The following is a 24,351-nucleotide window of genomic DNA, read 5'->3' on the forward strand; positions in this document are numbered from 1 at the left end:
CCAGAGCTGTACACAATCCTCACAGAAGCAGAATTGGAAGAACAACACCCCCCTGCCTGCAGCGAGGGGGATTAGGCAGATTCAACACAAACAAATGTATTTAATGTGTGAGGAATACAGCAGCATGTTTCCCTCCAGTCTGACGCCGTGGTTGGGATGGGATCAGTGCTGATGATGTGTTTTATGTTGGGGTTGCCTGGCTGTTAGTGCGCGCAGGGGCCAGACAGGCAGTGACAGGTCCTGTGTTCCTGGTGCAGAGTGTGTTCATGTGCAGGTCTGATGTGGACGCTGAGTCTAAGTGATAGACAGTGTATCTGGGCATAAAGCCTGGCTCGGCTGCTACAGTATTTGAACATAAATGGGCCACGCTAGATTCAAACAGTCACATGGCAGCGGATGTCACTGCATTTCAATTCCCACATATAATGCAAATGTGACTTTCTTATCACAACACTGTGCCTGAAAACACAACAGGGATGTGTGTTGGCTGAAGACTCAACATTGAAATACAGTTGGGTGTTTATGGTACCTTCATGTTCAGGATGTTTGACTATTTTAATATCAAATTATTATTATCCCAAATAAAATATATTTACAATACTATGTCGAGGAGGGCTTTAGATTTGACATATTAATCCACAGCCTCCTCCTGTGTGTCTTGGATGGAGGTGAACTCATGCAGGGGGGCTGTGGATGTCTGACATGGCCGCTGTTTGATGCCCCCTGGTGCATTAGGGGGGTTGCTGCTTATAGCTGTCAAGGTCAATTAATGAATGCAGGGGTTAGGCTGTCAGGATCCCCATAATGCCCCCAGGTCTCATAAATTATCCAGAAAACACATTAAAATACAGGATCTGAACTCCTGCTATTAAGATATTTTAGCATGTATTTCCCTCAGCAAAGTGTACACTGTATCCAGTCAGGTGTAGCCTACATCACTCCCTCTCCCTCCATCCCTCCCCCTTCAGCATCCATCCTCCAGCCTGCTACACCACAGCAGCACCAGCAAATCATAGAAAGGAGGTCCTGCATGGGCTAATTCTCTCGAGCTTGTGGTATTGTATAGTTGTCCCTGTTGTTAACGTGGGACACCTTGATCCTCCACCTCTGTGTTGAAACAAAATACACTTTTTTTTAAGCCAGAGGCTCAGCTGTGCGCCCCTCACCCCTGCACCTTTAAGGCAATGGAGAGCGAGAGAGTCGGCTGCGGAGTAGGAGGCGAGGGTTTATTCCACAGTGCTCTGAGGCAGGGCAGCTTTTAAGCGCATGGACCAGTGTGCGCAGTTTGTGTGTGCGGCTGCGGGGGGAAGATGCGTGTGCTTGTTGCTCGCCGGACGGAGAGAGGCGGCGAAGAGAGAATGAGTTTCCAGCGCAGCTAACAATCAAATCCAACTTTACGCATTTTATTCATTTACCTGAGAGGACATGTGTGTCTGTTTTCATTGAATTTATTTATTTCATTTATTGATTATTTTTCCGATTTTGGAACCTTTTGGGTTTTTTTTGCTTTAAATTGGAGTTGGGTGTGCGCACAGGCAGTTTGTCCTATGCTTCTCCAGCCTCTGACTCAGCAGCAGCCGCGGCACAGCTCACCTGGACCGGAGCATACCGAGTCGAGATCCCTCATGTTCCAAGCAGAGCAGCGCTCCGACACGGGGGGACGGCTGCGCTGAGGCCCGGTGCGGTGCGGTGCGGTGCGGTGCGGTCAGTCCAAAAATAAAGAAGCGGAGACGCACAGTTGTGGATCATACACTGTCTCCCGTACCAGAAGACAATCAGCAGAAGGAAGAAGCTCAAACCTCCTCCTTTTCATCTCCTTCTTCCCAACGTGAAGGATTGAGAGGAAGAGAGGGAGAAAGAGAAACAGAGAGAGGGAGAGAGAGAGATTTGCAAGCTCCCCTTTCTGTCTTTCTTTCTTTCTTTCATTGCAATTGACTTGTTGAAGAAATAAAAGGAAGAAATAACAAGAGGAAAGAGTGCGGGAGAGAAGAAGAAAAAGCATAAGCTTGGATATTGAACGGAGCGGGGCATGTGGATATTGGCTCTTATCTTTTCCCAGTGCATCTTGAATGGTAGGTGATGCATTTGTGCACGTTAAACTTCAGGTGCAGGTTAATTACGCCACCAGACACAGTGTAAACATAATATCACAAATAGCTTTTAAGCATTTGCACATTGGAGATATTGATTTTTTTTGTCCTGGAAAATTGGACGGAACAGGCTGTTGCTGTGTCCTGCACACACTGCGGATCTCTACTTCAATCCACATTAACCTTTATTAAAATGAAGGTTGTGGACGTGTTACCACTCAGTTTCCACATTTAAGATTAGCCTTTTATCAAATAGAGCGAGGGAGAACACACACACACACACACACACACACACACACACACACACACACACACACACACACACACACACACACACACACACACACACACACACACACACACACACACACACACACACACACACACACACACACACACACACACACACACACACACACACACACACACACACACGGAGAGGAGAAATGTAGGTTGAGTGTTAGGTGCAGCCTGCACTGCATGAGGAACAGGACATTTTGTATGTGTTTGTTATTTGTTTTCCTAATTATTTGTTTGGAAATGATATGACCCGAAATGAAACGTCTTAATTATTTGGTTTTATTCTCAGTTTGTACAATTATTAATTGCTTCCTATCAAGCTGCATTGGGCCTCAGTCTGGGTGCATTATCCGACAGCATTTTGAGATGCTCAAATAGCATTTTAATAAGTTTACCTTAAACTATGTCCCACAGTTGAATTATTACAAATGATTCATTTGTGAATAATTGTGTGTAACAAATAGCATGTTACACCCGGTGCATTCACCATTTGTTTGTTTAAATCTCAAACCTGCCTGTAAATTAGATTCAAACTGAAAACAAAATGCACTAATGAAACTAAAATCATTTCTTTTTAGGCAACAGAATTACATTTCAAATCCCAAATTCACCAAACTAACACTTTTGCTAAAAAAAAAAATGTACTTTATTTACATGCATGCTATAATATGTAAAGTGGGCCTTCATGAATTTGTAATTTAAAGTATGGAATAACTTGGAGATTGCATGTTTGCATGGTTTCTGTTGGATCTGTCGAGCGTCTTCTAGAAAAAGGATTAAATAGGTTGACTGTGCTTTTTCTCTGTCAATGCACCCGCCATATTAGAAGCAAAGACATGGAGTCCTTTTGGATTGGAAATAAAAGACAAGTCCTTATCACCCTTTGCCCAAGTGCACATCACGCAAAATGCAGTCAAATCCTATTTTGTGGACAGGGAAATCCTCAAAAGGTACGTTTTTTACAGCGAATACAAGAAGGGTGTGTGAGGAAGGGGGGCAGTAAGGAGGACAGGGGGCTATGGGGTAGGGGGGTGGCTCTGTGCGTGTGTTGGGGGGCATAAATCAGCTCGAAAGAAAATTGGTGTATTTAGAATATCTTTTGAAAGACGTAGACGAAGGAAAAAGGGGGGTTACGAAAAAATCCTAAGTGGACACAATGCGAGAGTCGAGGGCGATGCGTCAAGCGAAGATGACAGGAAAACCATTTTGTGGCCATGCTGAAGGGTTCCACGGAGGCAGTGCTTATTTATAGGAGAGAATGGAGTCAAAGCAGTGACGGCGTACCAAAGACCCTTTCTTTAGCTGACGAGAGACCATTCCGAGAAACAGACGATGTCCGTTTCAAATCTCACTCAATGATGTTGCTTTTGAATGGCTCGCTCAGTCTCTTTGGTCCAGGCAACAGCGCTGCAAAATGGCTGCTGCTGTCGACATCTATGGGAACTTTGAATGGCAGCACAGCACGTTGTTGTGATGAACACTGCGTTTGTGGTCGCTGCTGATGCGGTGCCATTCATATCGACAGACCGGGCTTATTTGACACTGACCTTTTCTATTGATTCCGAGAATCAAATGTTGTTTTTGTGGCAGCAATTAGAATTACCCAGAGTGCATCGGCCTATGACAATCCCCTCTTTGTAATGTTCCTCTTTCTGTTCCATGCTAAATGGACTGTGATTGTTGATCTGAGACGCTTTTCTCTCAGTTGCACATTTGTTTTCCCGAACAGACCTGCAAAGATTAGTCTTAATGAGCAGTTGCATCAGAACCTCTTCAGGACAGGGGGGTGGAGCTTCCTGAAATCAGGGCTTTTCGAGCTCTGGTCCAGTGCTGAGGTTGTCTCTATGGAGACCTAATGAGTGCTGCAGTGTGGGCTTTGGGCGAGAGCAGCACCACTCTGTCCAGGTGACCCTAATGCTGCACTCTGTCCAGGTGACCCTAATGCTGCACTCGTTCCACATAATAACAGTTACTTGGGAATAATCCCTTTATATGCTGTTTATTTGTTCATTGATATTTGAATATGCACGGACAAAACTGAAACATTGACTTTAATTAAATGTATTATGTCAACACATGTCCCATAGCTGTATAAGGTTAGTTGAAATATTAAGTTGAACCTCAATATTATTTACTTTCAGCTAACCAACGTTTCAGTTTTTTCAGTGAGTCTTTAGATTCAAAGCACTACCTTGCAGTGGTCGTGTATGAAGAGAATCATCTGCACCTTTGCTCTGAATTATGGGACACATCTGCCAGCTCATCGACAGTGGATATAAACATGTCAGCGCTGTACAGAGTAAGATCTGCTGTAGAGTTCACTTCAGTGGTGCTTGAGCTTTTAAAGTGCCCTTGCAGAAGTGTCTATTAAAACCTAAATGGAACGGGGACAACATATTCCAGTTATGAAGAGATAAATTGGGGAAGTGGCATAATGTTGTTTTTGCTCTGCTGCGCCAGGGGGGGGGGGGATCTGACAAATGCTCAATTGGACGCTAATAAGCTGTATAAATACACAGCGGCGCTCCTGCATTGGCTCTTAGTTTCACTCTGTGCATGTGTATTTTTAGATTTCTGTTTAGGATGACGAGGGGCTGCTGGAGAAAAGGTTCCTCCGCTTATTAGAAGATCAGCGTTTTCATTAGGACTTGATTCAGACTTCAAACAGGATTAATGAAGGAGCGCAGTTTAGTTTCCTCGTACAAATCATCTTAGCAACAAGCTAAGCCAGCGGCTAGCAGCTAATGGTGCTAACATAAAGAACAGTGCAAACTACAGAAGCGCTGAACTAACGGTGTTACCTGAGGGGGAATCGGAAGCTTGAACACTGTTGCTTAGCGGGAACCACTGAGCGCAGAGCAGAGAGGCGGCTATTAGCTTGCTAATGTGAACCATAGACTGCCCGTGTCCTCGGCTATTAACCAGAAGACAGAACAGCTGAGATTACAACACTCTTAGGGATAAAACACCCTCTCTGCTCATGTATACATTTCTTCACTACACTCAAAGATATAATGTTACATTAGCTTACATAATAAACCAATATCAACCGGTTAACTATGTTGAATAATTGGGAAAAAGACTAGAAATCTAAATATTACTTCTTAAATGTAAGCAAATCTCACCAAACCATCCTTTTTGAATGCTACATTATACAATTGTGTTCAATCGACCTATGTTATGTTTTATTTCTTAACTCCAATTATGCTAAATGCAGTTATGTTGAATTTAGTTGCCCTATCACTTTGACTAATTCAAATGAACACACATCATTTACTTCAACTGATGTTAGTGCAGGTTTTAAAGGTAGACAGTGAAGTATCTGTATGTGCTTGCTTTATTATTCATGCTCTGAATGTAACGTAAGAACCTTTAAAGTCCAAAGTTTACTTTGTTAAAATTCAACCAAAGCCACAGTCTTTCCCTAACCTCAACCAAAGTGCTTTTGTTACTTCAACCTATCCCATTGAGGATCTCAAAAAGAAAGGAAATAATGTATGCCTTATCAGATAAATGTATTTCCACACAGAACAATAAATATAAAACATTTACAAGCAACAACATCAAATCCATCAAAGTCAGTATAACACTGCAAATCAGAAAGACAAACTTGCAAGCACACATCAACATACAAATACCTGCAGACCCCACTCACTCCAATGCGTTGCGAGAAAACGTAATTTCTTTCCAAAATGTGTTGGCCAAGTTAGCTTAACAGTTTCATAGTCATTTCCAGGAGCCATGGGACATCTTTAGCCTATTCTTCCTCCAAATGTCTTATACATGCCACCAAAATATATAAAAAGAAACTTTTAGTGAAACCTTAGTTTTTAAGACAATCGCATTGTTTTGTCCCATTATCACCCGAGGAGCAGTGCTGCTGAGAGGTTACATTACGGCCAGTGGGAATGGAGGTCTGTGCAGACTGGTGTTCTCTGGTATACATCTGTCACTTCCTGTATGCCAGGATGGGTTGACAGAGTCACGACAACACACGCTCTTCATCTGCACAGTAATATCAGCACACGGATGTAGGCCACTGGAAATACTCTGATTACTCTTGTTAAGTAACTAGAAGTCGTGTTTTTTTGTTGTTCTGAGCAGAGAAACTGCATTTAAAGGTGGGGTAGGTAAGTTTGAGAAACCGGCTCGAGATACACTTTTAGTTATATTCCATGGAGTACTCTTAACATTCCGATAGCAATGAATATCTTAAGTGCTTTGACAAAAAATCCATAAAAAATGTCATCTGTGGAAGCCGTGGTGCTGTAAAAAGCACGACCAATCATCTGAGCCGGCCCGGCTAAAGTAACTGGATGGCCTACCTGCCTGTCAGCCTTCCATCGGGGCACAAACTTATCTCGTGCCCTCATTGGTCATGTGTGCGTTCCTGTGTGTTGGAGGAGGGGCTCTGTAAGGAAGTGGCAGATTTTTTCCGGCTATGTATTTTCAAATGTTAGCGCACTCGAGCTGGTTTCTCCAAACTTACCTACCCCACCTTTAATGCTGCTAGAATATTCTTACATTAATTTAACCCATATTCTTTAGCTTTAGGCTACATTATGTTATGATAATTGACATTTAATTATAAAGCAACGCTTGAATACATGTTTGTATTGACTTTATCCAGTCACTTGAAGGCGTTTACGTCAATTTGAGATATTATCGAGATTAAGAATTCAGATTATGAAAAAGGACTAAGATTCAAAGTATAAGTGTCATGCTGTTTTCAGGGCCTCTCTAATCACACCAGGATGTGTCAGTGGCATCGGGTCAGGGTTTTTGTGTCGCTCCACTGTTTGTGCTTGTGCCTTCTTAGCTGGGCTGTTCAGACCAGAGTAGGCTCAAGCATATGTTAATGGCTGCACATTGAACTGTTAAAGGTTTCATTTAACCCAGACCAGAATGCTTAAGGAGATGATAGTGTGTAGTGAGGCAGAAAAAGAGGAGGCAGAGAGGGGGCCGAGGGACACAGTCAGCTTGTGTAATGTGGAATCTAAAGCTCTAAGAATCATATCAAATCAGCCGCTTCTCCATGCAGAAGCACGTCCAGTGCATCCCATATTGTATCATATGTTGGATACTGATTCAATCTCACCATTCTCTATTATATATCCAGTAGGAAAAAGACCCAGCTTTTCTTCCTTAGTGCTACAATCTGTGTCCGTATGTATGTGTGATTAAATGATACAAAAAAAGCTGACATTAGAACTCAATGATTATGTATTTAATGTCAGGAAAATATGAAGTTGAATTTAATCAGATCAAGAACATTTGGTTTGGAATAATGTTCTGGGATTCATAGAAAAACAGATATTACAACAGATATTAGGAAAAGCTAGTGAATGTTGTATAGATAATAAGACAACACATTAATGTTCTGTGTGTTTGCCAGGTCATATCAATGTCAGAATAACAGATTCATGTCTTGGTAAGTTGTCAGCAGTGACTGAATTAGCATCCACACGCAGTGATAACACTTTGTTTTTACCTTTGCTATTCTAATGAGGCAATACTCACTGATACATCACTACAATTTAGGGGGATAAGCTAAACTGACCCACTGCTAATATTCCACAGCAGAGGAGCCTCTGTAAAATGCAGTTTAGACTGAGCTCAGCACAGAACGCATACATGTAATCAGTGTTGCAGTCAGCGCCCCTTCCCCTCCTGAGAAAGGCAGTCATAATAAAGAGCTTTGTTGTGTTCACACCAGTTACAACAGAGATCTGCTGTCAGGTATGAACATATTAAAAGCCAGAGGCAGTACATGTAGGAGGAAGTATCAGGGGGCTTCCTCTAAAGTTGTCTGCGCATTATGCCTTATGTTCATACACATTTGCAATCATCATTTATTTACTGGCACGGTGACATTCACAAAGTGTTTGCCTTTCCCACAGACCATGGTTTCTGTAGAGTCCTACATTGACCAATATTTTGACCAGCATACATTTTTTCTTTAATCTGACAAAAATAATTGTTAGCTTCCCAAATCATTATATTGATTTAGTTGCCTTGAGCAGAATGACAGTTTCCCACATTTTACATATGTTCAATGTGAATATTAGGACTCATTTAATATTTAGGTGCCCTTGAATTATCCTCCAAAACCTTGTTATGTATTGCAGAATGCTTTAGATCAGGGGTTCTCAAAGCGCGGGCCAATGGCGGCCCACGATAGTTAATGTGACACGCTGAAATGCACGCGTTATATTTTAATCCTCCATGGTTGTATCTACAGTATAAGAATTAGAATGGAATTTAAGAATGGTAAAACTGCGCCCCCTGAGTTGTCATTCCTAAATTATGAATGACAGCTTGTGGAAAGTTTGCTAGACTACTGGTTGCATGGCAACTAGGCATCTCGCGAGTTGCGGTAATTAGTTAGTACAATAAAGAAAGGATTTGTTTTGGAATTATTTTGTGTTCCGTTTTTTCTTGGGCGGCCCTCAATCCAATATTGGGTACCTCAATTAGCCCTCACTCATCAAAATGTTGAGAACCCCTGCTTTAGATAGATGCATTATGAATATTGTACTTTGTAGAAAATGTTGAACACTGGGGTTAAAGACTCCTACAGAGAGGTCTTCCTAGCCCTCTTGGTATGGTTTATTTAGTGTCAAATCACTTACAGGTGACAGATTGTGTCTCATCTAACTTTGTGGTATATTTGTTCTGAGACTTTAACAGAGGGTCTGGTGTCCTTCTGAACCCAATGACATTTCAGATTCCTATAACTCCCCTCATAGAAGTAAAAAAAAAAAAAAGACATTGCATTGCAATGATTGCTGTTCTCAACATTTAATGTATTACCTTCTCTAGAGTTCCAACCCGTTTAAAGAATAACAACAAACAGAGATATAAGTGGGGAACAAGCATGGTAACCCAAAAATGTATGATCTAAAAAAAAATGTAAGGAACAAAACTTGAAGTTTGTTCAATATATTTTCAATGCAAATTATGAATGCTCAGCAAATTCTGCAACAGTATCAAAGCGTTAGTCAAACACCAGAAGGCCCAACATGGTTCTCTACAGAGTCTGGCTTCTTTGGATGGAATATAAGGAATGAAAATACATTAAAAAGATAAGATGTTGAAGAATTTGATGTAGGGATTTATTCTTTCTGTGAAGAAAATAGAACACCAAAAATAAATCATGGCCATTTCTGGCCATTTCTTCCCCAGTGGCTCACTACTGGACGCATTCATTAGGCATAACCAAACAGCGCTGATTGGCATTCTGAATCCAGCTCTGTTCCACAGCCCGGAATGTGTAACATTTTCAAACATTCTGGCAAATGTTTCATTTAAGTGTTGCTAGCCCCCAGCTGCACTGCGCTCCAGTCTCCACTCTATCAGGCCTTCCACAGAAGTGATTATGCTAATTGCTGTTTGATCAGATGATTAAATTATAATTTGATTAATCCCGGGCACTAAACGCTCTGAATACGTTGATGTGTGTTGTGCTGCCTGGCAGTGTTTGCAGAGCCCCCTGCAGCAGGCTGTGTGATGCACACAGTCCAGGTAGGACAGGGAGGGGTGGAAGGGTGCCTTATGATCTGGAATACTGCTGCTAATAATCCTAGAAAACATGATGATTATTAAAGGATCACTCCTGTGTTTAGATTGAGTGCAGCTCTAATGCAGAGTGCTGCCATTTTCTTACCATTGGCTGTCTGTGTTTCTCGCAATTAACCGTGTATCCATCAGGGTGATTTATAAGGGTGCTGTATGGACAGGCTCCTGTAGGACTACATAACGAGGGCCCATGTACTGTATGCCCACTATAAGAGTCATGGCTATTCTGGGATTCAAATCCCTGGATGGAGACACCTACATTCACATATGTAATAGATTGTTGTTGTGTTTAAGGTGGGTTTATTTATATAGCACATTTCATGCTTTACATAGGCAATAAAACATAATAATTACGAACAAAATGAATTTAACAAAAAGAGATAGATATTAAATAATAATAGAAATTGTAAGCAACAAGAGACCACTCTCTCCCGCAGTGGGGTTACTGAGCATTAAATACTCTCGCCTTAGAGGCAAATGGAAGGCTGAGGGGAGGGGATGCAGGGGTGGAGGCAGAGAGTGGAGGGGGGGGGGGGGGTCTGAGGCACAGGCGGAAATGCAGTGCTGTCTAGTCATCTGACCCACAGTTCCATTTAACCCCAGGACTTTGATTTGCCCTCCACTGTCAACTGCTTATTCCGCCTCTTTGTTTCTCTTGTGCAAATGGCTTTTATTTCCCCCACATGATGCAGAACATCACTGCAATGGCTGCAAATTACAGATTCAACATATCAGACAACCTCTTCTTGTGAGTCCGATATTCTTTGAATCCATTTTACTGCATTAGCCATAGGGTTTTTGTATAAACTTGATAATACAATGCATGTAAAACATCACTTTGTTACACCTTAATACTTCTCTGTAAAGCCTCGTTAAGCCCCGAGCCTGTTTTTCAGGTCTCAGGCTGGAAAATGACATTCCCAGAACAAATGACCATATCTTCCCTTCTAAAAGGGTTAAATTAATAATCTTTTTTCTCAAAGCAAGGTCACACCTGTGAGTTGGATGTAGAATTGTCAGAATCAATATAGATGTTTTTATTTGAAAGTAAATTCAGATTGAACACAGTAAAAATTACTTATAGTGAAAACCACCATTGAATGATGGGATGGTAGACTAAAAGCTTTAGGAATCCAAACTACAACATATAATAAGTACCCTGTATCAAGATTGATGCAAAACAAGTGAAATTTGACCTTTCTAGAGAGATTTAGCACAAAAAAACCCACTTCTGGGGTCATTTGGGTGGATTTGACCTATCTCTGGCCCCCCTTGGTCGATTTTGCTGATTGACATCTCTTTCTAACCGTCAGAGCCAATGGAATCGAGGGGAACTCCCACATACTCCGTATTTGGTAATGTGTGTGTGTGAGAGACTGCCACATAGCCAAGACCGGAATCTGCGATAACTCTGGTGGCTACCATTAGCAGCAAATTTTTACTCTCCGATTTTTACATAAAAATTGAATTATGGATTATAAATAAAACAAATATTACCCAGAAACCTTATCAACCTATGGATTAACCGATTCAGCCGCGTTTTTTCTCGTTTTAATGCCATTGAACACGTCTTTTGATCAGATTGACAGCTACGGTGAGACGATCTCCCGTAAAAGTGCGTTAGCATTTTTCGCTCAGGGGTCATTTAGATGCTTCTTATGAGACTTGTGTTTTGGTAAAAATGGTTTGTATCGTCAATTAGCTGAGATTATTCCCGTTAATCTGGTATAACACATTAATAGGTTCTTAAATATTAAGTTCCCCTGAGATACAGTGTCGTGAAAAAAAAAAAAACCCGCCGGCGGGGACCTTGGGGCTTAACAGAGAAAATGTAATGTAAACCATGTAAACTTATACAGCGACAATATAAACATGTTTAATCTAATATGTGTGTATGGACATCTAGTGTTGCAAGATACACACAACTGCAAAATAGTCTTTTGTATTACTTTCCTATTTATTGCATTCGTTTTTTGTGATGCTAAAATCATTTAGTAGCCTACCGCATCCTTCTCTTTTGAAATAAAGGAGTAAATCAACAAAAATCTTAGGAAGAGCAATGCTTCCTCTCAAATTGTTGTTATTTTAAGAACTGCCCCTTAAAATCACTGGCTGGTTTCCATGTTCAGCCTCCAATAATGTTTAAATAGAACACATCGGGCAGAAATGAACACACCTGAGTGCTAAATAAAGCCTTTAACTGAAAACAAACTGAACAGCAGCACTCCGGATCGTCTGTGCTTCTTCAGTCACGTGTCCGGCCTGCGGTTAGCTCACCATCCATGTTGCATTTGAGTTGCTATGTTTAGTCACCACTTGCCTTCAGTCAAGTTTATTTATAAAAAAAACAATCTATGGAAAAACATATTAGTCATAAAGCATTACTGAGTTTTTTCATACAACTTTGGTGATGAATCAGTAAATCGTTTCTGTTTTGTATTCAATCGAACATCCAAAGTTGGAATTTGAAAAAACAATTGAGTTTGTTTCTGAATCAAACACAAATAACATCTTACTGCTGGTTTTTCCTACCGTGGATTTTATGCTCAAGTCAAAAATAGGAAAGGACAAAACTGACCATTGACTAAATTGGATTTTGATATTTAATTGATGTCCAATTTTTATGAACAGGAAGATCAGCAGTAGGGTTCCATAGCCCAGCTTTGCAGCAAATACATGCCTTCGACCCTATTGGTTGGACCACGCACATGTTCAAACGTAACCTTTATTTATGCCTGCATCCTTGTAACATGTTTGCGGGGACAATATCTCTCCGCAGACATTTGAACACAATGCACAGTACTGAAACCTCCTCTGGGGTACTTCCTGCCACAGCAGGGGTCTCCAGGGGCACATGTTGCAACGAGAACACAAACAGACCAATGCATAGGATTTACTGTTTATAAAACAGCCCTCGACTTATAAGGAATTAACTTCTTCATAGTTCTTAAAGCCCCTCTTTTTCTTGTGTCCAAAGCTGAAGAACCATAACGATTCTGTTCTTAGAATTCCTTTTGCATTCAATTCTATGATGAGCGAGTTGGCATATTGTATGGCAGCCCTGTCAGTATTGTTTGCATTTGAGTAGATGTTAGCATGTAATGTAAAAGTGCTGTGAGTCTGTTTCGTCTTCCTAACCTTCAATTACATTGTAAAATTGGAGGCGTCGTATTCACCTTTATATCTTCCTACCCTTTACTTACACTTTAAGCTGCTTGACCCTTTTCTTAAAGCTCAACTCTGAATAACAGTACTGCACCCCAAAAGTACCAAGTAAACAATTACAGTGCGTATTTCTTCTTTCCTTTGCGAATCCCAATTGTTACTCCCTTATGATGCTGTACCTATATGTAAGTACATATTACATTACGATTATAATAGAATGTATAAAAAAAGGCTGCAGAGCTGCCGTGAGGCTCAAAGTGGGCGGCTTCAACTGTCGCCATTTTAGCAACGCCTAACTCCCAGCTAATCCAAAAGTGGGCAAAGAAAGTGGGTGGAGTTTACGTGGGCGTATGATGAATTAGAGCAGCTAGCTAGCTTCTAGCCACCTGAGATGGCCCCCACCTGTCCCTCAAAGCGTTCACACCCTTTTTTTGTGAAACTTAAAGCCTTAATATTATTCCAACGGCTGACATATATGAATATTAACCCCTGTATAGATGTCATGATGGGGGGGAATGAGCGGGACCACAGACCAGTATATAATATGTAGATGATCTTCAAGCTGTCAGCCTTCCTCCTTCAGCTAATCTCGTGGTTCATCCCCTCCCTGCTGACTTTAATGTCCTCCTCTCGGCTCACCTGAAATCCACCTGCCTTCTCCTTCTCCCTGTCTGTCAGCTCAGTCAGAGTTGAACATTTGACTGAAACAGAAATAATGTTTCCCCAACCCCCAACCAATTAGTTAAACTGTTTAAAATGTGCTGTAATTGTTACATACAACATTTTTTCAATGACTGTAGAACTGTTCTGACTATTGCTGAGAGTTACTGTATATGGGTGGCTGTTTTTAGGAGCTGGAGCAGCCTACAGGTCAAAGTATCCTTGAGCAAGATATCTTACCCCAAATAGCTGTTGATGGCTGAGATGGGTGTGCCATCAGTGTTTGAGTGCGTAGGGATGTTTCTTGGCCCTGACGACTGTCAAAATCCCCCAAAACGGTTTCTTTAAGCTACAGTACTTGTACAAATAGTCAAAAACTATCTTGTTATAAAAGCAGCCATGCTAGCTGTTTTGTGAGGTTATACATAGACTAAAAATTGCTTAATGCTAACATTGGCATGCTAACAATGAAAATGCTTGCATTGTGAAGTTTGTCAGGTATAATGTTGCTGTGTTCACCATCACAAGAGTCCAATATAAGAGATGTTTCAGCTAGGGTACAAGCGGTTAGTCTGACAGACCAACATCGCAATCCTCAGAGCATCTAGCATGGCTTTAAACCCGCTTAAGGAGAAAAAGTGATTGTCATGGACACAAATATAATGCAGTGTAATGCGTCAGAGGCCAATAGTGCAATTTCAATTCTAACAAGTGTAATGAATAGGTATGGGTATCAAGAACCGGTACTAAGTCAGTACCGGTACCTGATTGGACGGTATTGGTATACCGTTTAGCCGCTGGTCAAACAGTGCTGCTATCGGTATATGAATTACGCTACTTCCTTAGTTTAAACAATTCTGGTTGGTTGGGAACCCTCATCCCGTGTGACCTATCCGGTTTGATTGCCACTGTGAATGCTATTCGTCATCTCTCATAACAGCGCTCTTATTATTGTGAGACTCCCGGGGGCAGACCATAGGGGCCAAACCAGTCTCACGGCATTTCGTGTTATAGTCACAACATTGAATCTATTGATTCGTGTTCACCAACACGATTTTAAAAGCAATGTATTTCTATTTGGTAGTATGTTTCGTGCCTGCAGCACGTCTTTTTGTCCGGTCGGGTCTTGGAAGACCGGAAGCTGTGTGGTTCATAAAAACATGTTCTTACTCAATATCAAGCCACGATTATTGTTTTTATTTTAAATCGTATAATGTCGGACTTTTTTTGCCGTCCGCAAGCAAAATGGGGCTCAGAGCCTCAGAATACTGAAATGTTTCAATCTTTTTTTCCTTCTAATTTGTTATTCTTTTCTAAATAACACACTGTTATTTACTCACCAATAACACACAATTATCCTTGTTTTTATGTATTTGTTTAATTCCATAATCTCTGGCTTTTTTGGCGTCCGTCAGGAACTGAATTTCAAAATAAAAATAACCGGAAACAGACGTAGGCCTATAAGGGACATTTCGAGCATCATTGCGATACACACCCACTGAACTGATTACCCAAGATCCTCAGCTATGGTTTAAGCTCGGTGATTGGATGTTTTAGCCGCCATCATTTTATCTGCACAAACAACATATCACATGAAAGCTGAGATTCTACAGATTCCATTGGTATAGCTCTCACCACTGTACGACCAAAACTCACTGAACTAGATGCCGGGAAAGAGCAAGAAGACAACTTCACTGTACGTAGCCATGATGATAATTATGTCTTACCTTCGCTGTTTTGTGATCAAAAGTTGTGTTCAAGGGCATAAAAACGGTTATTCCAATGTCTCTGTGTAACTAAAATGATTACTGATAATCCATCATTACAATTATAAATAATAAACGCAATAAACGGATTATAATGTTTAGCCGACCGGAGCTTCCGGTTTAGGAGGTGCGCACGCAGCGTCTCGTTGTAACTGAATAATGGTCATGTTTACATGGATTTATGAACTGCCCCTAATTATTGCCCCCCTTCCAGAGACACACTGTCAAACACACTCATACTGTACCTGCTTGGTATGACATTGAAAAAGTTACATTAAATAATAAATACAAATAAATGACAATAAAATGACTGTTGTTTAATCTTCACATCTTGTAATCATGTCTATAATTTTGAGCACCAAATGATTGAAAAGTATCGAAAAATACCCGTATCAATAAGCAGTATCGATACCCCATACCCATCCCTAGTAATGAAGCATTATAAATGTCTCATATTGATGTTGTACCTCTCTTCTTTGACTCAATAGCTTTGCATATCGGCTTCATAGCAGCAACTAGAGTTTGTTAACTCACTCAAAATGTTTCTTTTTCACTCCTTAGTCATCTCTCTTTTATTTCCCTAACCCTCTGTCCCAGTGGACTTGCAGTATTTGTCCATTTAGACCTTGATGATATAACTGATTAGGGTCTTCAAAGTAGTGGGAACTCCCTCCTCTCCTGTTGGCGCTCATGTAAATGAGCGTTCATATGCATCAACCAACCCACTCCACGCTGACTCTCGTCTCGCCCTCCAGAGAGTTGACATCAGAGGAGGGTATCATTGGTTTTACATAGCGACTGCATGGCACTGAGCGCACTGCTTAACATTATTCATGAGGGCAAAATGGAAGCAGGTGATTTGGGGAGAGGAGACCCTGTTCTCCAATCTGTGCATCTCGGATCTGCGCTGCACTTCTCTTTACTGATTATTGTGTAAGCCCCTAGGGCAGGAGAGGAGGGGGTGAAGGGGGGTTTGGATGCTTACTCACTGTCATCATGAGGCCGTCTTGTCCTCCACCCCTCACTATCCCTCCCTCTTTTGCAATCCCCCTGCTCCAACCCCCCTCCCCTCCCCAGGCGTCTCTGCAGAGCTCTGCCTTAATTACCTGCATGGCCTGCCATGAGCTGTCAGTGTGGCTCAGTGCCTGTTTGCCCCAGTAGAGTTGCCCTAATGTTTAGATGCCCTGGTGCCCACTGTAGCACCACAGAGATCTCTGACCTGGTGCCGGCCACACTGTGGCTGAGAGCCAATTGGACTGCAATGTTGAAATACATTAGCTGCTTCAGGCCGGGCAGATCATTTGATGTGAGAACATCAAGAGACAAAAGCTTTATATCAGAATGGTGTTGCAGTCATCCAGGGCATTATGAGACAATGTGAAGCATCCATGACTTTTTTGCCATCTCAACATTTAAACAAGAGGCTCCATTCATCTAAGGTTGATTAATGGTGTTTGGTTGAGGTAAACACAGGCCTGGCAAAAAGCCCTGACACATCAGTCATCAGCGGGCTAATGCTCAGGCCTGTTAATGTGGTGTGTTAGTGGGACCTGTATTGATCAGGCATTTACTTAAATAAATTGCCTGGGTTATTTGGAAGCGACTGCTGACATTGTAAGAACGGAGGTTCACGGGTCTTACTGAACATGTAATATTGGGGAAAGGCTTGCTTGGAATATTATGAAGTATCTTTGCAGCCTGTTCTCCCAGCATTCTCTGTAATGTTGGCAGATTAAACTCCTCACTGTCTCAGCTGTCAGCCGGAGACTGTGTCAGCCTCTCTGTTAGTGGGCTACCAGACATTAGCGCTCATCCCCCCACTGACACGCCCGCCCGGACTCTCCTTGACCGAGGCTCGCCTAGTGCCCTTGAGCTCCGACAGCAGAGGCTCCGCAATGGGAGCATTGCATTAGGATTCACCTGCGATCCACAGTTAGAGGCTCCAGCAGGCCCTTCCCCCAAAGGGTGCTGACATCTGGGACTGTGCCAAGCATTATTTGAACCGGCAGGAAAAAGGGACCCACTTCACAAACCACACAGGACGGCCCCTTCTTGCTCCTCCTCTGAGCTTTGCTAAGACCAACAACAAAAGAAAAGAGAGAATGCATCTATTATACATGTGTTGGATTCATAATTCAACAATATCACCTTTTCCTTTTTATGGTTTTGGCTCGGGGAGAACTGACTTCGAATAAGATGGGCTCTGACATAGCTAGTGAGTTAGTGTGTGTGTGTGTGTGTGTGTGTGTGTGTGTGTGTGTGTGTGTGTGTGTGTGTGTGTGTGTGTGTGTGTGTGTGTGTGTGTGTGTGTGTGTGTGTGTGTGTGTGTGTGTGTGTGTGTGTGTGGGGGGGGGGGTCATGATAGGCATGGGAGTGTGTTGGTGTAATAGTGTGTGTGTGCGATGCTGACAAAAAAATAATAACTAAGATATAATGACTTTAAGGATTTGTACAATTTGTTCATTTGAGGACAAAAGTGTCTTGAGGTATCACAAGTCTCAGGAACAGGAAGGAACATTTGATAAAAGGGAACAAGAAACAGCACAATCATAGTTTTCAAAAAGCAGTTGCAACATCTTACGAAGATCATTCATTTTAAAGTAAAATGAACAAGAGAGGCAGAAATCCTTTGAGATGCAGACCAAAGCCTTGCAGGCTTTAATCTGCAGGCTGACTATCGATAGGCTGCACATACATCTTTAATCTCTGTTTCCACATTCATCCAGTTCCCAGTTAAACAATAAGTCCTCCAAAATGTGCCTCTTCTGTCTGCAACAAAAACAGTTACATTTCTCTGAGATGAGGATTTAAATGAGATTATTAATTAACAGTGCTTCACAAAAAAAAAAGTGTGACGACCAACAGCCAAATCATTATGATAAACTGGGTCGGTTTGTCTCGGGCAATTCATTCGCAACCAAATATTCATATAAAATAAAATACCTCCAAAGTACAAATTCTGCAAGAAGTGTCTGCCATTGAACTGATTTGAATGCATAATTGGAAAGGTACTCAAAGTAATGTCATGTTTTATAGAGTGGTGCTTAGATGACGTACTTTTGAAGGCTAACCCAGAAACTAGCATCGCCAGCACTCTTCGACAATATGCAATGGGGCTTTTTATTTTGGAATATTGCAGAAAAGAAGATCTGTGGCAAACACACGTTACTTTTGAAGCGTAAATGCAACTGCAAGAAGTAGAAAGCTAATGCTAGGCTGTAAAGAAACCACAGGACAGCTGTGCATCACCACCGCTAAGCTAAAGGCGGCTGATGATGAGTGTTCCCATTTAGCCACTTGTTAGCAACCTCTGTTTTCACGACACATAAAAGCTTCAGACATTCACCAGTGGGCTATTTGCTATTGTATTCATGTTCCAGGACAACACACACACAACTCTTCAGTTTGTGTTAACCCCAGCCTTTATGTTAAGGCATCTTGCCGTTCTTATCACTGTAACACACCTGCATTTCCCTACTGGGTTAATAAAGGTTTATCTTATCTTAAAACAAAGTTAGAATTCGAAGTGAGGATAAAAGTGCTTAATGGCTAGAACCTGGACTCATTCCTGCAGCACTGTATGCAGGAGGATGTGCTGTGTTCCCTGCAGCACGTTGGTGTCGGGCTGCTCTGCTGGTGCAGGGACTCATGAAGGTCCAGTGTTTGATTCACAGAGATGATCAGTCAGTACAGTGACTGCAGTGTGACCTACTCTGCAGCCTTTCCCTGTGCACGCATTGTTTCCTTTGCACCTCATGTGAAGGTGGAGCAAGTCCGAATGTGAGGGACGGGTTCAGAGGAGCGTGAAGGGGAGATGAAGGTTACAACAGTATGCAGACAGAGGAGGCTGAGCTGGAGAAAGGAGTTCTGTAGGAAGAGGCTGGAGAGAAAGTATTAATTTGTGGTATACAACTGAGATGGAGCGAGCCTTTGACCTCCGTCATGGCTCCTCCTCTATCCTTCTCCCTTTTCTTTACATTCTCGTCCAGGCTCTCTCTTTTAATAGCAGCCTGCGTGTCACTGTCAGAGTGCTTTCCAGCTTTCCCGCCTCCCCACTCAAACCCCGCCCTCGCCGCTTTTCTTGGCGCTGCGCTAAAAAATAAATGCACTTCCACTGTATCTCTCTGAACGGTTGGGTGTTGTGTCCATCAGGCTTTCCAATCTAAGGAACCAGCCACCCAGAAATTAGTGGTGGAGGTGAGCTGGTGAGCGTCTCCATCCAGCCTCTCATCTTCACTCACCTTATAAACAATCAGACCGTGGTGGCTGTTTGCTCTGGTGTGGCCTCCTTCACACACACTGACACAACTCAAACGTGACTTGTGTCAACAAATGTCACATGTTTCATTAAGTGAAAGCAATACTATTTAGTTTATCCTAATATTTTGTATTCAAACTTAATATTATTGCGTTCAACTAACCTAATACAGTTATGTGAAATCTGTTGACATAATTAATTTAACTAAAGTCAGCGGTTCGGTGCGGTGCAGTGGGGTCACAGGTTCAAACCCCACTGCAGTCAGCATGTTGTTGTGTCCCTGAGACACTTCAGCCCAAATTGCTCCTGTGTCCACAGTATCGAGTATGTAAGTCTCTTTGTAACATGTAATGTAAAGTACCCCAGGTACAATGATTAACCAAGGGGTCTCCAACATGTACAATGCTAAACAAACAAAAGTCTAAAATCCAATACAGTTTAGACAATGACATTTTTAATAACCTGTAACTACAAGCAGTTCAACGATGTCACAATAACAGCCGTGTGTGTGTGTGTGTGTGTGTGTGTGTGTGCGTGTGTGTGTGTGTGTGTGTGTGTGTGTGTGTCTCCCTGCGACTCGTAACAGATGCTGGGATTTTATGATCATCTTGATGACACATTTCCCTACTTGAGAAAACAACTGACAAGCTGTTACTCTGTGTTTGCGAGTTCTTCATGCATCATTGTGGGAAATGAGCCATTACGAATGTTTTTTTCTTTGGCTTGTGCTTCCCTTCGTTTTTTTTACCGTTATATATTTTGCAAGCATACAAGATTATTACAGCTACATCAAAAATGTTTCCAAATGTTTGAATTATGTACAAATGCATAGAAATGTGATGACAGGACAATAAAAGCTGGAGGTTATTATCTGCATCAAGTCAACTACAAAACAGGACATTTCACAATGTACACACACAATAACCCTACAAGCACATAGGGACACACACAACGTATATGTGTACTGCTGCTAAGCTTTAACACTTTTAAACATACTCATATTGGTGAATTTACACATCAATGTTTGACTCTCCATCTGCCAATCAGTTTTGAAAAGTACTTAACGGTCAGGTTTAAGTTTAACCGATCTGGCACTCAATAAACCCCCCCCCCCCCCCCCCCCCCCCCCCCCCCCCAAGAGGCATGTGTCACTGCTCCTCTGCCTTTTCTTACCTCGCCTTGGATAAGAAACCACAGAGTTGTAGCTGTTGACAACTACAACTGTTGGCCTTTCAACAGCTCAGGCCGGGCCCTCAGAGTGCTGCATGTGTGAAGTGAGTGCAGCTGGAAATGTGCGGAAACATGTGTACTCCGCGCTGTTTGTTTGTCTTAACAGGTTCAACGACCAGTGGGTGGAAGTGGCGATGATTTGAGCATGCTCATTAGGAATTTATGAAGCGCTAAAATGTTTGGTCTCTGGGGAGGGGGATTGGCAGCTGTCGTACAGGCGGGCTGGCGACATGGAGCAGAGAGCCTGTATCACACACACACACACACACACACACACACACACACACACACACACACACACACACACACACACACACAGACACTGTTCAACTCCACAGACTAAATACCATGTATTAAATAAAATAAGCATTTTTTTCTTTCATTTGCCATTCAGATGTAATGTATTATTTAATATAATAAATAAATATAATAAAACACTACTACTAATAATCATAATTAATAATGTAATAATAATAATAGGAAAAATAAAATAATATAATACATTTATATTTGTGCACCTCTCACATAAGAACTTTTAGTACACAAAGTACACAAAGCAATAGCATATGAAGACAATTAAAGGATACAATCCATAAATCCACCTCAAGTTAATAACTAAATAAAACAGAAGCATAATTCAACTGGGTTAAGCAATTCAGGGTCTGGATGTTAGGGAAAGGTATAAAGGTGTGCATAACCGGTGATCCATGACAATAGAGATAACTATGTTCCATTTACTGGTACTAATGGGGGACATATTGATAAAGCTCTTTTATTAATGTAGTTATATGATAATAAATATATATATATATTGTCTTAGTTATCTCAACATCAGAATAGAAAGAGCATTTAAAAACTACACTTTTTTTGGGGAAATATCCTTCGAACTGGGTTCTGCAGTAATCTCTCATTAGTATTACTGTTTAACTCAAACAGCAGTACAAAAATAAAAAGGCAGTGGATGTATTAAAGTCCTCCGCCCTTTCTTGGGATCCGGCCAGTATACATATCCTGGCCTGGTGCCAGCAGGGTGGGTTGTCCATTACAGCAAAGAGTTGCATTGACATGCCTCATCAGTTACGATGACTTGGAAACACCGCCCGCAGTCGGCTGTTGGGCCAATATCCAGATTATAATCATGGAAGCTGATTCTCACACAGCAACAGTATACTTGTTAATACAGGATTACCTTTCAAGGTCTAATATGAAACCTTTTGGAAGCCACAGAAGCAATGTCACTTTTCATTCTAATGAAAGTATCGATGCAGTGACTTTGTCACGAGAACAATTGACAAACACATTGGAAAGGAGACAAATAAAACCCTGAGAACACCAACATGTCTTTCAAAGGTTGTTACTCACACCATATAGCACCTTATATTAAACATGTACTATTTTTTATTCAGAAGGGTTTCTTAAGCCTGGAAAGTTGTGAATATATTTGTGTGTATTCTGTAGGGTGTCATGTTTTGTTCAAAAAACAGTCAACTACCACAATATGTTTAGTCAGTATATACGACAGGGAAGACAATTTACATCCTTGCAACTAAAATGTGCAATTGATCATCAGAAAAGCTTCCTTTTACACGGTCCATAGTCAGTTGTTTTCACAGATGCTTTAGAGCACGGATGTGTAACAGACTGGCTCTGTTGTTTCATATCCATTGCTGCTCTCCATTACATTACATGTCACTGGTTAGACGCTTTCATCCAAAGCGACTTCCATACTCAGTACTGTGGGCAATCCCCACAGGAGCACTTTGGGGTGAAGGGTCTCAGGGACACAACGACTTGCTGACTGCAGTGGGGTTTGAACCTGTGCCCCCCTGATCCGAACACCAAGGCTCTGTCCACTGCGCCACACGCCTCCTCTCCCACAGCTTTGCTGCAATGTCTCTTCATAGACACTCTCCTGCAGCCTCCCTCCACTGCAGTGGGCACAAACACAATGGTCCAACCAGAGAAAAACACACTCAGCCTAAATTCTGTCAGATATAATTGTTATTCTGCAATGTAGTGGTATAGCTTGCACAATAGTGGCTGGTCAGTTTAATTAAGGCGACTGTGGCTGCGAGGGAGTGCGGTCGTCTTTCAACCAGAAGGTTGTGGGTTCAATCCCAACCCATGCAGTCAACATGTCGATGTATCCTTGGGCAAGATACTTAACCCTGAGTTGCTCCCGATGGCCAACGGTGTGGGAATGTGTATGAATGTTAGTTCCTAGAGTTAGGTACACTGCTCTGTGTGAATGACATGTAGTATGTAAAGCGCTTTGAGGGGTCTTAAAGACTGGATAAAGCGCTATATAAGTACAGTCCATTTAAAATCCTATAGCATACAATAGAGAGGTGCAGAAATTAGTTCTGAAACCTGAAATAGCATTTAGCATTTTACTTCCAGTTCCCTCATCTCTAAGTCGACAGGTTTTTGAACATGTTTTAGGTTAGATGCCTGAAGATAAGATCTTTGTATGATCATGTTTTGTTTTACAACATCAAATATGTCAGTCAATAACTGACTAAATGAGACTCATAAACTTCAACACATCGAACGTTAGCCACCTTTAGCTTAGCGTTGGTGATGCACAGCAATGTGACTTGATGTAGTTTGTTTATAGCCCTTCGTTATTTCCTTCTGGTGATTGATTTGATGCCTCAACAATCATAACATAAGTGTTAATATGTGGAAATGATCCTGCTGAACAAAATATTTAAGTATCATATACATGTGCTTGCAAAATATATTTTTCTTCTGCAGTATTTGGAAATCAGATGGGAAAATCCCATGGCTTTTAGCCAAGTTAGCCCTTGCAATGCTAACTTCCGGGTCGGCCCACTCTATGTTTATGTTTTGTTAGGAGGTTAAAAAGGAGCTTGTCTAACATTCTTTTTTTGTCTCTCTCTGCAGTTTTCTGTGAAGATCTACGTTCCAGCTTATATTTTGTCAATGCATCTGTGCAAGAGGTAGTGTTTGCCAGCACCACAGGGACATTGGTGCCCTGTCCCGCCGTAGGCGTGCCCCCCGTCTCGCTGCGCTGGTACCTGGCCACCAGCGAGGAGATCTATGATGTGCCAGGGATCCGCCATGTGCACCCCAATGGCACCCTTCAGATATTCAATATCCCCCCTTCCAGCTTTAGCAAACTCATCCACGACACCACCTACTATTGCACAGCAGAGAACCCCTCAGGGAGAATCAGGAGCCAAGATGTACACATTAAGGCTGGTAAGTTTCAATTTCTACACTTCATCAATCCATCAATCATGGTCCATTATGAGCTTGCCTTACAAGCAGTTTTTCTGTC

At 41.8% G+C, this 24,351-nt stretch overlaps 1 protein-coding gene across 2 annotated transcripts in view; it reads left to right on the plus strand.

The window, feature by feature from the left end:
- Positions 1–1,419: 1,419 nt before the first annotated feature.
- dscama (Down syndrome cell adhesion molecule a) overlaps positions 1,420–24,351 on the plus strand; it is a 106,087-nt gene continuing 83,155 nt past the window's right edge. For both annotated transcript variants that reach the window (XM_034099912.1, XM_034099913.1), the window contains exons 1-2: positions 1,420–2,072; positions 23,955–24,272. In XM_034099912.1, the coding sequence (XP_033955803.1) occupies positions 2,030–2,072; positions 23,955–24,272 (361 nt within the window). In that variant the 5' untranslated portion in view covers positions 1,420–2,029. The remainder of the gene's footprint in view (positions 2,073–23,954; positions 24,273–24,351) is intronic.

The sequence above is a fragment of the Pseudochaenichthys georgianus genome, chromosome 14 (genome assembly GCF_902827115.2).
Source record: "Pseudochaenichthys georgianus chromosome 14, fPseGeo1.2, whole genome shotgun sequence".
Taxonomy (NCBI): domain Eukaryota; kingdom Metazoa; phylum Chordata; class Actinopteri; order Perciformes; family Channichthyidae; genus Pseudochaenichthys; species Pseudochaenichthys georgianus.